Raw genomic sequence first — 16,891 nt, forward strand, 5'->3', positions numbered from 1 at the left:
TAACAGAAATCTGATGATGATAACCAAGGGAGGGATAGCTCAGTGCTCTGAGCATTGACCTGCTAAACCCAGGGTTGTGAGTTCAATCCTTGAGGGGGCCGTTTAGGGCACTGGGGTAAAAATCTGCCTGAGGAGGGATCCTGCTTTGAGCAGGGGGTTGGACTAAATGATCTCCTGAGGTCCCTTCCAACCCTGATAAAAGAAAGAATAACATGATAACAGTTTTCAAGGGGGAGGGATAGCTCAATGGTTTGAGCATTGGCCTGCTAAATCCAGGGTTGTGAGTTCAATCCTTCAGGGGGCCATTTGGGGATTAGTCCTGCTTTGAGCAGAGGATTGGACTAGATGATCTCTTGAGGTCCCTGATAATCTATGATTCTATGAACCTTAACTCTGCCCCAGAGTGAAGCTATCCAATAAGCAGACAGTTAGGGCTCATGTCTTTTGAGTTTGTGGTGCCGGATTAGATTACATTGATTTTTAACAATACATTTTTTTTAAAGTATCTTTTGCTTATGGCCTCAGTAAAGAGCTGGGGTCTGGGGGGAGTTGTGTTTGAAGAGAACAAATGGATGAATAGAAATATTATGGTTGAGGGGGAGAAAGTGAAGATTTGGGAGGGCAAGGAGAAACACCATGTGCATAGGTCTGGGGTGGGGGGAAAAGGTGTGTTTGGGGGAAGGGGGCTGTGGTAGGGAGACTGGTGCTACTTGAAGTGAGTGAGGATGAAGGAGCCAGTCCCAGTGTCCCCAGGGCTTAAGGGCTACTCCTGCCTCAGTTTCCCTGATGGTGCTGCCTGGATGGGCAGTGCCTCCAAGACAGTAGTGCCATGGGGGAGGCATGCAAGCAGTGATACCTGAGCTAGCATGTGGCCACAAAGCAAGGATAGCTGGGCCATGTCACCTATCAATGAGAATTCTTGACACAAATCCAGCCTTGCTCACCTATCTGACTGGTTGCAGCCAGCAGAACTGTAGCATGCATATCAGCTATAGCGGAAGGGTGCTTGGTTATCTCTGATATTACAATGGCCACACGTTAGTGCCCTTGCCTGCCAGCTGGGAGCCATATGTCTTCTGCCACATTCTCTGTGCCTTTGGGCTGGGAGCCAGTTAGCATCCAGGATCAGCAGAGAAGGTTTCTAGAAAGGTTTCTGTAGATCCCCAGAGTCTAAACAATGGCTCAGTGAAAGCGTAGGCTCCAGGAAGCTGAACAGCAGAAGTAACAACCATCCCACTCTGGTCTGGGGTTTGCTAGTGTTCAGCTGCTGCTCCGTAGCAGGGAGAGTCTGGGAAAGTTGTCCAAAGGCTAAGGAGGTAGAACAAAAATGGGGAGGTTCTTCAGGAGCATGGCCCTGCCCATCTGGCCTTGACTGACGGGTCTGGTTCTGCCTCCAGCAGGCTGCAAAGGGGTCTGGGGACCTTACCTGCAAAGAAGAAAGGGGCCTTGAAGAAAGGGGTGGAAAGAGCTCCCTGAGAATACCGGTTGTGCAGCTCCCTGGATGGGGCACCCAGCATGATGTTGGCAAAAAGTCAAAACCATTTGAGGACTCTATGACTTGCAGCAGTTTTACAGGCCGATACTGACAGGCAGGGGAACTTCTTTAATAAGAATTAGGGGGAGGACTGGGGAAGGAAAGAGAGAGACGTGTCAGGCCTAGAGACAGGAAGCCCATGAAGATCCACATAGACAAAACTGACTCCTCCTAGCTACATTTAAAATCCCATAATAAAACTTTTACCCCTAGATCTTCTGTAGTGCTTTTCATCCATAGATCTCAAAGCACTTTCCCAAAGAGGCTGGTATCATTCTCCCAACTTTACAGACAGGGAAACCGAGGCACAGATAAATGAAGCGACGTGCCTAAACTCACCCAGCAGCTGAGCTGGGAATAGAAGTCAGGTCTCCTGAGTCTCAATCCAGTGCTTTAGCCACGAGGCCACACTGCCTTCCCAATGCTAATCCTGGTTTTAAATGTACACTCCCAACAACCCCAAATGTTCAAAAATTGAGAGTCCAGCCCCCCAAAATCATGAGTTTCTTTTTAATGGTGGGTTCTCCTTAACTGCCTTCTGATTATTGAGTCTTTGGGTCATGTTGTCAAGCTTTTCTCTCCAAGCCTGAGGGCTAGAAACATTTGGCAACATTGAACTTAGCCCTGCAATCTATAATTGTTATCGATCATCTCCTATTTGTATTACCAAGACCCACTGTGCAGACATAGAACAAAAAGATGGTCCTTGCCCCCAAGGGCAAACACTGGCATGTGACTGTCACTGTGACAATAAGTAAAGCGAGGATTTTTAATAAGTCATGGACAGGTCACGGGCACTAAGCAAAAATTCACAGCCCGTGACCTATCCATGACTTTTACTAAAAATACCCGTGACTAAATCTTGGGGTGGCTGCTGCTGCAGTGGGAGGGGCATCCTGGGGGGCCAGGGCCAGAAGCACCAGCTGCTGGGATCTGCTGGAGCAGCAACTGCTCCAGCCACCCCGGGGACCACTGCCGGGGGGGGGGGACGCTCTGGGAGGCCATTGCTGCGGGGAGGGTGTGCCCCAGGGGGAGGCCACTTCTGGGGGGCCCAGGCCACTGGCACCAGCTGCCCAGGGCCACTAGAGCAACGGCTGCTCTGGCCACCCCAGGGACCGCTGCTCAGACGGTCCCCAGGGCCAGCTGCACCGGCCATTGCAGAAGTCACGGAGGTTCGTGGAAAGTCACGGAATCCATGACTTCCATGACCTCCGTGATAGACATGGAGCCCTAAGAACAGGAACACTTCATGAGCAATTTCATACAGAATGCTAAAAGAGCAAGATACTAGGAAGATTTTTGCCACTGAGTGCAAGGTAAATTAATTCTAGATGATCCTATTAAAACCCAGTTGCTTTGGGACATGTGTTTCTCATCGCACTGGGGTGTAACAATGGTCTGCTGGTAAGATTGATAAACGTATCCTCATTTTTCCCAATCCTTTATTTTCCAGTTGAACACGACAGAGACATCTTCTACCAGAAGCCTTACTGGAAGGAATTTCGATTTGACCTGACCCAGATTCCAACTGGAGAATCTGTAACGGCTGCCGAGTTCCGAATTTATAAGCTGCGAAGTTTCACTCGTGATGTCAACAAAACTCTTCACATCAGCATCTATGAGATCATGAAGGCGTATTCCAACAGGTGCAGCGAAACCGACTGATGCCTCTGAGCTGGAAACAGAAAAAATGTTTTTTCTTATATAGAGCTAGAAACAAATCTGGGTTCTTATGAGCCGAAACTGTAGTGCTGCTTTTTCACTTCACAATGTTCAGTTTATGTGCAAACCTGAGTACAACTGGGACATGAGAATTTCCGATTCTGTTTTTTTCATCTGTGGGGAAATCATTCCCATGTATTTCAATAAGTGGCAGTAATTGAATAGGTAGCGGTATAGCTGTCCCATCTGGACCAAGGGCACGGTCAAGCTTTTTCACTCGTGGACATTGGGGAGCAGGCTTTTTCAGAGCAGATGTCAGCAATTATGTCACCCATTATTATTTGATTAGTACTGCAGAAGCAGCTAGAAGTCATAGCATAGATCAGAAGCTGTGTGTCCTCGGTGCTGCACAGACACACAACAAAAAGACCCTGCCCCGAAGAGCAGTCAATCTAAGCAGGTCGTGTTATCTACCTTCAGTTGATTTGACTTATCTATTTTTCCGTTTCTGTAGGGAATCTGACTTATTCCTGTTAGATCTTCAGGAGCTCCAGGCTGGGACTGAAGGCTGGTTGGTTTTTGATGTCACAGCTGCCAGCAACCACTGGTTAGTAAACCGTAAACACAGCCTGGGCCTGCGACTTTACGTGGAGACAGATGACGGTAAGGCTAACTCAGGCACTGGAAGGATTTAAAAGTCCTGCTGCTTTTTGAAATCTAGCTAGATCTTGGTGTGATGCACTTGGGTGTAAGGAGAATATCCATTACAGAGCTTGCATTAAGACATTGACGTTAATGCACTTCCTAGTGTAGGGTATTCTAATAGGATAAGTTTAACGTAATCCTTGTTTGAAGGGAGTCTCACATGTGTTTCGCTGGATTAACCTTTCCTAATTTCACCCATGGATAAAATCCATTCCAAGTGCTACTTCCAAAGGTGTACTTCAGAGATCGTCCTTGAGGCTAGGAGAACGTAATTGCTCTTGTTCACCTCTCTCTGCAGTATTTCCCTTTCAATAAGCATGCTGCTAAGATCAGGCTATTTTGGTTTGTGGTGGTGCATAAAACCTTGAGTAAATGTGTCCTCTCTGTCTGGAAACTGCCCAGGGCGGGTGGGTGGATAGATCAACACTGGTTCTAAACAGCAAGGGCCAGAACCACAGCTGGCGTAAATCTGTGACTTCAGTGGAACGATGCCAGCTTACGCTAGCTGAGAATCTGACCCCTAGTTGGTTGGTTTGTTTTCAGTCAGCCTGAAACAATTTGCATCACAAGATTTCTCTCTCTCCTAACTGCCCACACTAACGGACGTCAGAATCAGGCCCAGATCCTCAGAGGTAATCAGCACCTAGTTCCCGTTCAAATCAATAGGAGCTAGGTGCCTTGGAGGATCCGGGTCTAGGGATTCAACCAGCTGAGCCATTGCAGCGACTGCTCGTACTGTGCGGTCTTTTTCCTGCGGGGAGTTGGTTTTGAGCTGTGCCGTTCTGAGGATGGCCTAACAGTAAAGATTGTTCACCGCAATACTGGGCTGTGTAAATCACCTTTCCCCTTTGCAGATGGCCCTTCTGCTCAGCCAGTGTGTTTCTGGGTTATTTATATGCAGAGCTCTTAGTTTAAGGATAGTCTCTGCCTGCCAACCAAGAACATGGCCTCTTAAAACACAGAGGATTCCCTTTGTGCTGCCAGTTGCCGCCGGAGACAGTGATCACGTTGACAGTCACTCCTGAGCTGGTCGGTTAAGCTTGGTTAGCAGCAGAGGTGGAGCGGTAAAGGTGCAAGCTGAATTGATCTCAGTACCTGATTTTATTTTCATTGCATTGACAGAAGCCCAGATTAGTCCTTCTGAATGAGGACTCAGAAGGACTAATTGGTCACCAACCCCATCCTTTGAGGTTGGTGACCAATGGTTGGGCCAATTTGGATTTAATGTGCAATGGAAATACCTCGAAAATCCTCTTTCCAACTGATCAGAAGTTTCAGGAGGAAAATGCTTCCCCTTGGGTCTTCCTCAGACTAGCTGACGCTTTGGCTGTTAGTCGCATTCCACAAAGCACGTAACCACGTGCTTAAATTCCATCATGTTGCAATGAAGTCAATAACCCTTTGGAAACCTCTCTTGTGGCATCTTGTCCAAAGCTGGATCCCTACACGTGAGACCATCCTCCTTTGCAGAGGGTCTCATGTCCTGGGGTGAGATTTTTTTTTTTCCCCAGAAGTGCCTGAGTGAGTTAGAAGCCTAACTCTCATTTTCAAAAGTGACTTAGGAGCCACTGAGACTTTGCCCCGACCCATGTTCATGTTTGGAAGCCAGCACCTGTTCTGCTCCCAGGCTCAATGAATGCAAAGTGGGAGGGAGTCCTAGCACTGAATATAGCGCTTCCATTTTGCTTCACTTGCCCTATGGAGAGCATCCAAGACTGTAATGGTGAAATTCTGGACCAGGGAAACGTTGAGGAGCTCAGAGGAGAGTGTTATGTTCCTTAGAAAAGGCTGAAAAACTTGAAATAATTCGAGGAACTTGCTGCTGTTTGGATTTCCTGTGGATCTCTCATTTCCTTGTCTTTTCAACCCTGTTTCACCTTCCCCACAATTATTGCTTCTCGCTTTCGATCCTGGATTCAAATTCTTACTCTGGTTTGTCTGGTCTTCCGAGCGGAGCGATTTAACTCACAAAGCATGTCCTCTGATTGGACAATGATGGGTAATGTGTTGTATGGAGGCAGGCTGCACTTCCAGTCCATGCAAAGAGAGGCCCATTCGTTTGCTCTGGATCGACCAACGGAGCACCTGGCAGTCCTGGGTACTCATCTCTTGATGCTGAAATCTGGATTATGAACACACAGAGGGTGAGGGAGGAAAGGTGGCTGGCTGAGTGGAAATAATAGAATGCAAGGAGATGTTACACTAGAAAAATCCTGGGACTCTATTGGGGTTTGGTTTTACAGATTTTTTTTTTTTTATTTAAATGTTCATCTGCCTTGTTTCCCTCCCCCACCCCTTTGACTAAAGAGCTTAGTTTTACAGCTTAACTTGCATATGTGATGGAACGAACTTGTGTTTTTGGCCCATCATAGGGCAGAGCATTGATCCGGGCTTAGCAGGACTGCTGGGTCGGCGCGGGCCACGCTCCAAGCAACCTTTCATGGTCACTTTTTTCCGGGCAAGCCAAAATCCGGTCCGAGCTACTCGAGCCGTCAAGCAGCTAAAGAAGAGGCAGCCCAAGAAAACGAACGACTTACCGCATCCAAACAAGCTTCCAGGGATTTTTGGTAAGAACTTTGGGTTAGAGACCCAGCTAGCTAGAGAGAGCACAAAGGCTGTATTTACAGTTAAGAAAATGATCTTTATCTAAAATACCATTTTCCTCTGCTGCGCTAACCATGGTATATTTTGTTAGCCCCTCCCTCCTTCAGGAATTTCTCTTCTGGTTGAAACACATGGCTCTCTGATGTATCCTCAAGTGAGTTCCAGATGAACTAGGTTATGAGATAGCTCTCCCCCCACCCGGCTCCCGAATAGGAACCATTAAGTGGATTATGAAGCCAAAGAATAGAGAAACTGTACTGTCTGCAATGGCTTCCTGAAGGAAAGGACTTAATTAGACTTTCTAGGTAGTGGTATATCTGAATACTGAATCCTTTAAGGATGCTATTAATATTAGCATCAGCTTCAAAACCATCCTTAGAATGGAGGAGAGCCTGAAAGGCATCCCGTTGAACCTGGGATGTTTTTGATGCATGGCCAAGCGTCAGTAGAGATGATGGTTAGGAACACAAAGATATGCTTCTTTCAAAGTCTCTCTGGGATTAGGGAGTCATTTGGGGCCCATTCCTGAATGATTAAGGTTAGATTTCTCCATGCTGAATTGCTGTTTCTTGATCTACGAGTGATTACATCTAGAACCAGTTCCACATTGTTGGCAGTTGCCACGGAGCTGGTGAATCCAGCAAGCTGGCCAGGCGCTCCTGGAATCAGAACCAATGTCTCGAGGAGCTCCTGGCTGAAGCAACAGGAAGTCCAAGGAATCCGTCAGTGCTTTCTCTAGTAACCCTCCAGCTGAATTATTAAATCCAGATTGGGTCAGGGTGAGCCTGGACGTAGCATCAGTAGCTAAGATTTTGAATCAGAGGTCCCAATGGGTCAGGGTGTTGCAGAAACAGCTCCTGTCACCTGCTATGTCAAAGACAAAGGATATGGCTAATCTGAGGGCTTTTGAAGTTCTTTTGGAACAGCCTCTCTTATACTGATGCTAGCAAATACCCAAATAAAATAGAGTAACTGGTGAGATTTGTATGTTTGCTATTTTGAGTGACAGGTATTTTCTCATCTCCCCCCACCTTTCTTATTTTCTAGATGACATTCATGTTTCTGAAGGCAGACAGGTTTGCAGGAGGCATGAACTCTATGTCAGCTTTCAAGACCTTGGATGGCTGGTAATTCCACCCTCCGCCCCTTGTTTCTTTAGCAGTAAATTCATACCCAGGAAAATTAAATGGGAAAATAGCACTTCCTTGGGGCTCACCTTCACTTCTTCACGAACACAAGGCAATTTAGAGCATGTGAACTCTGCCTCACTTTGATCCTACCTGGGAAATTTCACAGGAACTTGCTTTAACAATATCATTGGCGTTACTAAGAAAAACATGAACTGATACAACCTGAAATCCATCAGTGACCCTGAATGAGGAACTCTCCAGTCAATATAAAAATCAAAATAAACCCTAACTGTTGACATTTTCCCTCGCCCCACTATGAGTAGCCTGATTGTTTCTGCGTATGTCGGAGAACTGAATGAATGAGTGTAGTCGTGCTGCTTAACTATTGAAAAATCTTTCTCTTTGCAGGATTGGGTGATTGCACCACAAGGATATTCTGCTTTTTACTGCGAAGGAGAATGTGCCTTTCCTCTGGATTCCTGCATGAATGCAACCAATCACGCCATCCTGCAGTCACTAGTCAGTAGTTTATTAATGTGTATGTGCATTAATAGCTTGCAGGGCCCCAGGGTCTGCACAGGATCATTAACATTTGGAGTAGCTGTCAGAAACTTGGTGGTGTATAAATCAGGTCACAGTAGAGAGATAAAAGTGCAGTCCAAGGGCTGGTGTACTAGACACAGAAGAATCTTTCCATGACCCCCAAGTGAGATTTTATTTTTGTTTGGTTGGTTTGTTTTAAATAGACAGTCACAGAATATTAGGGTTGGAAGGGACCTCAGGAGGTCATCTAGTCCAACCCCCTGCTCAAAGCAGGACTAATCCCCAGACAGATTTTTACCCCGGTTCCCTAAATGGCCCCCTCAAGGATTAAACTCACAACCCTGGGTTTAGCAGGCTAATGCTCAAACCACTGAGCTATCCCTCTCAGCAATTCAGATCTGGATCTGGGCCTTCTACAAGTTTGAGGGCATTTGGATTCAAGTGTCTAGTTCAGATCCTTCTAAAAAAAAAATCTGTGTCATGAAAGGGGTCGGAGTGACATGGTGATTTTAATCTGGTTGGGATTTGCCTACATGGGCAGATCAAGGAATCAACAGGAAATAATGGAATGAACACCTGATTGGCCAGCTTTGTTTCACATGGCATGCTTTGCAGACTTGCAACTCACACTGCAAAATGCCTTCTGGTACAATTCCATTTTTCGCTCGATTTTTCAGACAAATCATTTCTCGGGGTTAAAAGTTTCCAACTGTAGTGAAAATGACTATTGCCTGTTCTGACTAATTCCTCTCCAACCTTGCAGTTAACTAGAATATGGTTAATATTTGAAAACCTGGAATGAGTTTTCAGGGAGGTGTGTTGCCTTTGCTAGACTGAAAAGTTTGATTTGTAGTCTCTGCCTTTACGACACCTTGAAAATGCTGCTTGATGCATATTCCCAATAGGAGATATCCCTCCTGCCCACGTGCACATATGAGAGTACACATCTTTCCCAAGATTAGGAGGCACCATGGGGACTTAACAAAAAAATCTGGAGACATTTAATGCACCATTATAGTTCTGAAAGCAAAGCACTCACCAGGCAGGAAATTCCCAGCAGAAAGGCTTTCTACTGCAACATTTTCCCAAGCACACTACATGTGCTTTAACTTCTGGGATTTCCTGACTACTGAGCGCTTGATGTCTCCATCTTAGAGTTGCACTGACTCTCATTTTAGCATTTAATTCCATGGGGTGTAGACAGATTGCTCCGCTGCATTAGGCTGAGAAAGGGCAGTTTTGTGATACAAAATATTATTGGTTGTTAATATTCATATATGGGAGCAACCAGAAGCCCCACTCAGGATCAGGCCACAGTACATAGACACAGAGAAGTCCTTCCCTTAGTGAAGTCAATGGTAGTTTTGCTACTGTTTTCAGTGGGGCCAGGATTTCACCTGGGTTCGCTAATACCAAACCCTTTATGACTGATCCTCCTGTTCTGGATGCCTTTAGGCTTTGCCTTTAAACTTAAATCCTCCCAAATCACAATTCCAGAAACATAATATGTATAGCAGCAAAGAGTCCTGTGGCACCTTATAGACTAACAGACGTATTGGAGCATGAGGTTTCGTGGGTGAATACCCACTTCGCCGGGTGCATGCTATATGTATAGCAAACCCCTGAAAGTGTGTGACATGTATCAGTTCCACTGCTCTTCAGGACTGGACCTTCCACGGACTGATGTGAATAGCATCTAGTTGGGAAGGGCAAAATGAACCGGAAATTAAAAAAAAAAAATCAAAGCCAAGATTCTCAAAGGTATTTAGATGCCCAGCTCCCATTTATTTCAGTGGAAGTTGGGCACCGAAATACCTTTGGGAATCTGGGCCCTACTGCCAGCCAGTTTTCTGTCCTGAAGTAGTGCAGCGTGATAGCAAAACACCAGCTTCTGTAAAGGGAGATTCTGAATTGCCCTGAAATAAATGAATTGCACGTATTTGGCAGGGAGGGGTGCATGTGCCTGGGTAATGACTTACAAGCTACTAGCCTTGCATTATATGGGGCGTCACTGGCGGAATTCCTCATCACCCGGAGAACGAGTCAAGGCAGTGTCACTTTCAGAAGGGAGACAAGGTTGTGTACTTAGTACTTTTTGCACAACATTAATTTTCAGTCTGGACACCGAATACCCACGGGGGAGGGCTTACCTTCCACTTGCGCCTAGAAGCTGATCTAAACAAAATATTTTATTCCTCGGTAACAAAAACACAAAGTTTTAAAGCTGCATTCTCTTACCTGCGTATTTTCTAACTGAGGTTAGTATATTTCCTGACAAGGGCGCTGCACAGAAATCTCAGTTTAACTGACGAGTTGTGCTGCAGGAGTGGAGCTATGAGAATGAGTCCAATATAAACTGCAGCGAGAGCTGCCAAAAGTTTAGAATAAATATTTGGATGAAAGCTGAAAATAATCTAGCCATTCAATCAGAGCCTTTTTACAGGTAAGAGCTGCTCTCTTTGAAGCTTTTTCTTTTCACTAACTCGAAAAACCACATGTTTACCTTGAGATAGCTCATTACTCCCTGCTACAAGTTCCTTATCCTGCCTGGAACCTGCAGAGGAGCAGCCATTCGTCACCAGTGAAAATTCTCACACCAGCTTGTTTGCCTCCACAGGTCCATCTGATGAAGCCCGAGGCTGTTCCCAAGGCTTGTTGTGCTCCCACCAAGCTCAGCGCAACGTCTGTCCTCTATTACGACAGCAACAACAACGTGATCCTCAAAAAACATCGCAACATGGTGGTGAAATCATGCGGCTGCCACTGAAGCCCCCTGAGGCAATGCGATCGCTGGTTTCGTGGTGAGGAAAAAGAACTATTTTAACAGGTCTGAAGCCCATCTATGGTGCCGAAGTCCGTAAGAGTCAAAACGCCTAGTTGTAGACAAGACAGCACTTTTATTATCCTACTATACTTCATGAGACTAGAGACGGCAAATCGGGGGCTGCTTAAGTCACGTTGTGTTTCTGGCTATTGGGTTTTGTTATAGAACTGTGGCTACCTGCCTTCTGGATTATTCATTATTATTGGATACAGTTTAGACTGTGCCGGTGACTAGGCCGAGCTGTTTCTAAATCTATCAGTATCTACTTACTTATGTCCAAGTATTATGGTTTTAACAAGCACTTGCATTTCTCTAAATGAAAACACGGTCAGCCAATTAAATAGCTGGCTAACGAACCCTCTCCTCCCATTTAACGTTTGAAAATTCATCCAATTGGGGAAAAAAAACGTCAAGCTTAGACCATGGTTATAAAATAAACCCCTAGTTTGGAAAGTAAACACTTAATGTTTGTTTTTAGTAAATGTCACGACCCAGCAGCATGGACACTATTTCTCGGCGAAAGCCCCTAGCATCTGCTAAAATTGTACCCAGTATATTTGTTTTGGGGGGAGGGAATCCTTTATTGTGTGACAGCTTCAGGTCAACTTGTTTTCTATGGGCTAAGTCATTTGAAGTGACGCCTAAACGAGGGTGTCGGGGGCAAAAGAAGAAAGATCTAAGGAAAGGATCCCTTTAATGTTGCCTTATCCTATGGAGCCCGCATTCTAGTTCTTAGGTCTGCGGCTGTGCCTCAGTTTCCCCATTTGTAAAAACGGGGATAATGATGCTCCCTTTTTTTTGTAAAGTGCTTTTCATCTGTAGATCTCAAAGTGCTATATAGGAATTAGGTAATATCATTCCCCTTCCTGCATAGGCACAGCTATACTTGCATCCTCACTAGGGGACACTGTACTGCTTAAATCAGTGGTGCGCAAACAGGTGGGGGGGAGGCAAGAAACTGGGGTCCCACAGGACCCACTACCATAATAGCAGGAACAGGATAAAAACAGATTGGGGCAGATGCAGGATTTAAAAAAAATAGTCCTCCTGCTCGGCAAACACGTGAACACCCCAGCCAGAAGTCACTGCTCTCTGGCCACCCAGCTCTGAAGGCAGTGCTGCTGTCAGCAGCAGCACAGAAGTAAGGGTGGCAATGGAGCATGGGGTGTGACAAATTCTGTGCCTTCACTGCTATTGTTACCTGTGCTAGCTTGATTAAAGCTCCCCTCGGTATGTCCAGCTGTGCTATAATCCCACCTTTCCTGGCCAGCCTCTTAGAAGGGACCGATTCCTGCCTCAGGAATTGCATACTGAGCTAAAATGTTCCCCTCCTAGAAATCTGCTTCTCCCGTACCTGGGAAAACAGAGTTGTGGAGCAGGAAAAGCAATCCTTGTTCACCAGCTTTCCTTTTTATGCAAATTGAATGGGCCAATTTTAGTTCAGAGCCTTGGGGGGAATATTGGCCCACGGTCTGTGGGTGACAGAGACAAGCTTTCAAGCTACACAGAGCTCTTCTTCGGGTCTGGGAAAGGTGCTGTGTGTGTCAAACTGCTAGTTTAGCAGTAGTTCTTTACTTGCTGCAGCACACACCCCAGAGATGGTGTTTTTTATTCACTTTCCTCAGCAGTTCAGAGAAGAATTCCTCAGTGTATCTGCCACAGGGCCTAACACACACCTAGCACCCACAATCCCCCTGACATCTGAATGTGTTGCCAATTGTCCTGCTTTTTATTGCAAGTCTCACACTAGCTAGGATGTTCCTTAAAGTGCCAGCTCCCAGAATCATGGGATTATGGGAGGATCTCAACTTTTGTTCAAAAGTGCCTAGAGTTAGGGGTCGGCCTGTTGGGCAGCAGCCAGGTTTGTCCAGGTGCCCCCTGCAGCATCAATCTTTGCACAGCCAGGGGATGCCTTTATGAAGTGCATTCAGCATTAGCCACTCCACTCAAAGTGGAGATGCTTATGTGGCTAATTTTTATAATCTAAACGTTTGCTACCTGAACACAGTGGTTTCTGCACTTTTTTTTCTCCTTAAATTTGCTATTTCTTTCTTAGTGCTGCCAGATCTGAAGGGACAGCTTACTACATTTACCAATAGCAGAGCATGGAGATCCCATTAAACTACAGAGTAGCTGGCTTGAAGCAGGGCCAGCTTTAGGCCGATTCCCCTGATTCCCAGGAATTGGGACCTGCGCCTAAGAGGGCCCCACGCCCATGGCACCTTAATCTTTTTTACATACCCAGCGGTGGTCTGGGTCTTTGGTGGCACAGGGGGCGGGGGTTCCTTCACTTGCTCTGGGTCTTTGGGGGTGTGGGGGAGAGAGCAAGCGAGTAAAGGACCCCCTTGCTGCTGGGTATTGGAATCAGGCCCTGGAGCTCCTAAAGCTGGCCCTGGGTTGAAGTTTCCATTGAGATGTTCTGGAGATGGTTTTATATCTTACATGAGGTGCAGTGGATAGGTGTTGAGCAGATGGGGACTTAGTGCCCTCTGCTGGTGGAACTTGGACACTGCAGCATCCTGGAGGGTCAAATGACAAAAAAATTTAGGGGTGGGTTTTTTGTTTTTAACCAAACCACCTCTCACTTCCCCTGGCTCATGGCGGAGCAGACCTGAGCACGCTCTTAGGGAAGGGGAGAGCAGGATGGGGATTGTCAGCGCTGCTGCTCTGCCCCTGCTTGTTTTGCTACTAGGGGTTGATGGACTCTGGGCTCCACATCAGAGCAGATGATGGTTTGAGGTAGCTGGGGGTGATGCGACGGCCTAGATCCTTGGTGCAGCCGTTTCCCACCTGCTGCCCCAGCGTTCCCCTCAGAACCAGAACTGGATGTTACTGCTAATTCAAGCAGAAGTAATTGCTGCTGAGATTGCCCATGGATGCTTCCATGCAGCCCCAATGCAACTTGGCCCACAGGAGCCTGGTGCCGGGGTGAACCAGCAGGCAGACAGCTTGCTCCAGGGCCCTGTGGCGTCCCTCTGTGAGCCAGCAGCTGCTCTAACCTGCCTCTCACCAGGCCACCTGCTGAACTCTGAATTCTCTGAGCCTCTTCTAATGCTCCTGTTTGTACAGCCACAGGGCTGTATGATTTGACCCAAAAAACAGCAGGAGCCTGGGCAGGAAAACACCCTTGCTCCAGGGTTCTGCCATAAACATAAGTAAATTGTAATCAACAATCCTGTTTCAGGGCTTGAGCACATCTCTAACTAGTAGAGAGGAGGTTGAGCCCTCATTTGAGGGACAGATATTGTACGTAAAGAGAATTGAGGTAAGAAATCATCACTTGCGGAACAGCCAGGTGCTTCTAGTATTGCAGCATCTCCCCTTTGAAAAACTAAGCCTCATTTGGTAACTGGAACAGTCAAATTTATAGGGTGGGGGAGGGAAAGTATTGTGTTCAAATGAAAAATTATTTGTGGTCATGCTTGAGTCTAAATGAAAAGATTAAAAACAAACATTATTTTAACCCTCTGATCCTGTAGTGCAAATTCTTACACCTGCAACTTTTCAAGAACTCCCTTTTCTGCACACTAGGGGGTGGAGGGGAAAGTTTTAATGTAAAACTGCTGCAACCATTCCCATGTTGGCAGTTATTCTAATAAGCTCCCCTCCCTTCAGGTTCTGGAATAATATAAGGAACAGGAAGTGTAGCAATTTAGGAACAGTCTGTCTTCTCTACTGAGAGGGGTTGTCTGTTCTGCCTGATCCTGTCACCATGGTGCCATGACATGAGCCCAGTGTGACAAGGGCTCAACGAGGAGACAGTAAAGGGTTTGTAGTTTGGAAAACAGCCTCCGTCTGACTGATTAACTTTCCAGGATGGCTAAGGCCTTGTGCTACAGGTACTAGCAACATTAGCCAAACATGTTACTGGGTGACATTTAAGGCCCATGGAGCTGCAGGTTGTCAGACCAGCTTGATCCAAGGGTCCCTTCTGGCCTTAATCCACACAGCTGAAAGTGACCATCCTAGCCATTCTGGAATAACTCTTTGGATAACTCCACTTGTGGAGTTATAGCAGACAAGCTATGCTAGACAGTTTCCTTCTGTAGATAACCCTTGAGAGACAAAAAAACTAAGGACTTGTTCAGCGACCTTACCAGCAGCTCAAAGTGAAGTCACCTGTAGAGAAATCTGACAGCTGTCTGATGATCTGTAAAGCCAGGCCCAAGCCAGAGGAGACTTGCACTGAAAAATAGCATGAGACATCACAGCTGCATTCCAGAGGATGTGACCCAGCCATCCACAGACCAAGCTCACTTTCCAAGCATGAAACTTGGAAAGTCTACAGCCAAGACCAGAGTGGCTTCCCCTCCGCTGCCCCAACCTAATTTCCTAAAATAACTGAGAATTAAACATCTGCAAACTCTTGAAACTAGCACATACTTAAATGCAAAAGCGGCTCTAGGAAAAAGCAAGTAGGATCAACCTTCAATAGAGACAGGAAAGGAACACGGGGGAATGAAGATGCCTGATGCTTACTAGCCTTCTGAATTTGCAAATGAACAGCAAATTGCATGCATGGCTTATGAAGAGGAGTTTTCCTTCTGGCTGAATAGCTGTATTGTACTTGCCTTCATCAACTCCCTAGCAACCTGCTTTTAGACTTTCTGTAAAACTATTAATTAGGTTTTTCAAATGCAATAATAAGGAACAACCTGTGTTCTTTTCTGCATGCAGGCCAACTGCCATCTAAACTCCCAGTCCTGCTAACCCTTAACTGCACATGTAACTTCTCGTGGGATTAGCGCCACTGACTTCAACAGGCCTACTTGTGCATGTAAAGCGAAACACGTACTTAAGTTGGGCTGCAATCCTGCAAACACTTATGATCTCAAACTCTCATAAGTGATGAAAGAGAAAAGTAAAGTAATAGGCTAATCCTGCACCTAGTCAAATCAATGAACAGTGGCATTGGTTTCAATGAATACCGGATCAGACCCCAAATGGGGAAAAAAACAGAAAAAAGAGATAATGGGGGTATAAATATGAAAAATGCAGAAGTGATTTTTTTCCAGATCAAAACACTTAAGCCTAATTAGGCAACCGTAAGGTTATGCTGTGGCAGCTAATGTTAATGCAAAAAATATTTCAACATAGTTATAGTTTTGATCTGCAATAGTCACAGCTAGTACTTCCTGTTTTCCTTTCCCCTCTTTTCTATATTCCATGTCACATTCATTGCAGCTGGTTTGCTCGGCCTCCGCAGCTGCATATTAATTTCAGCTGGAAACCCCTGACTGCAGTCCTTGAAGGACATGAAATAAATGTTCACCAACACTTTCCTAAACTTTTCAAAGCTGAAAACCTGTAATTACAAATGTCTGGCATTACTGCTCATTAGAATGATCGTTTTTTTAGTCTGAGAGGTTGTGTTCCTAGTAGATGGATCAGGAGACCGGGTTCTATTTCCAGTTTTGCCACGGGCCAGCTGGGTGACCTTAGGCAAGTCACTTCCCGTATCTGTGCCTCAGTTTCCCCATCTGTAAAACAGAAATAATGATCCTACCCTGTCCTAGTAGATGTCAAAGCATTTTACAAACTAAAAGTGCCATATAAGAGCTATGTATTATTGGTTTTAGCTTAACCTACCAGCCACTCAGTACTAGACACATCCTGGCTTTTAGAATAGATTCTTTTGCATTAAAGCTACTTTTCATCCAAAGGATCACAGCAAATGAAGAGCGGAGGGAGGTGGTCTACCCGTAGGTTTGTAAAACCCCCACACCCATGTGTAGTGTCGAATATCAACATTTCTGTACATTTTAAAATATGTAAATCAAGAAATTAATGCCTTGTCTCTATAAAAAAATATGGTCAGCGAAGAAGTATGTTTTATTGGTCCACCTTCTGTTGATGGAAAGTGCAAACTCCTGAGTTACACAGAATCCA

At 45.7% G+C, this 16,891-nt stretch overlaps 1 protein-coding gene across 1 annotated transcript in view; it reads left to right on the top strand.

Moving 5' to 3' along the window:
• Positions 1-11,808, top strand: part of LOC116830240 (bone morphogenetic protein 8A-like) — a 37,025-nt gene extending 25,217 nt beyond the window's left edge. Inside the window, exons 2-7 of the mRNA XM_032789599.2 lie at positions 2,988-3,180; positions 3,711-3,859; positions 6,274-6,468; positions 7,553-7,632; positions 8,044-8,154; positions 10,796-11,808. Coding sequence (XP_032645490.1) covers positions 2,988-3,180; positions 3,711-3,859; positions 6,274-6,468; positions 7,553-7,632; positions 8,044-8,154; positions 10,796-10,945 — 878 coding nt within the window. The 3' untranslated portion in view covers positions 10,946-11,808. The remainder of the gene's footprint in view (positions 1-2,987; positions 3,181-3,710; positions 3,860-6,273; positions 6,469-7,552; positions 7,633-8,043; positions 8,155-10,795) is intronic.
• The last annotated feature ends 5,083 nt before the right edge of the window (positions 11,809-16,891 follow it).

This window comes from Chelonoidis abingdonii, chromosome 25 (assembly GCF_003597395.2).
Source record: "Chelonoidis abingdonii isolate Lonesome George chromosome 25, CheloAbing_2.0, whole genome shotgun sequence".
NCBI classification, from domain to species: Eukaryota; Metazoa; Chordata; order Testudines; family Testudinidae; genus Chelonoidis; species Chelonoidis abingdonii.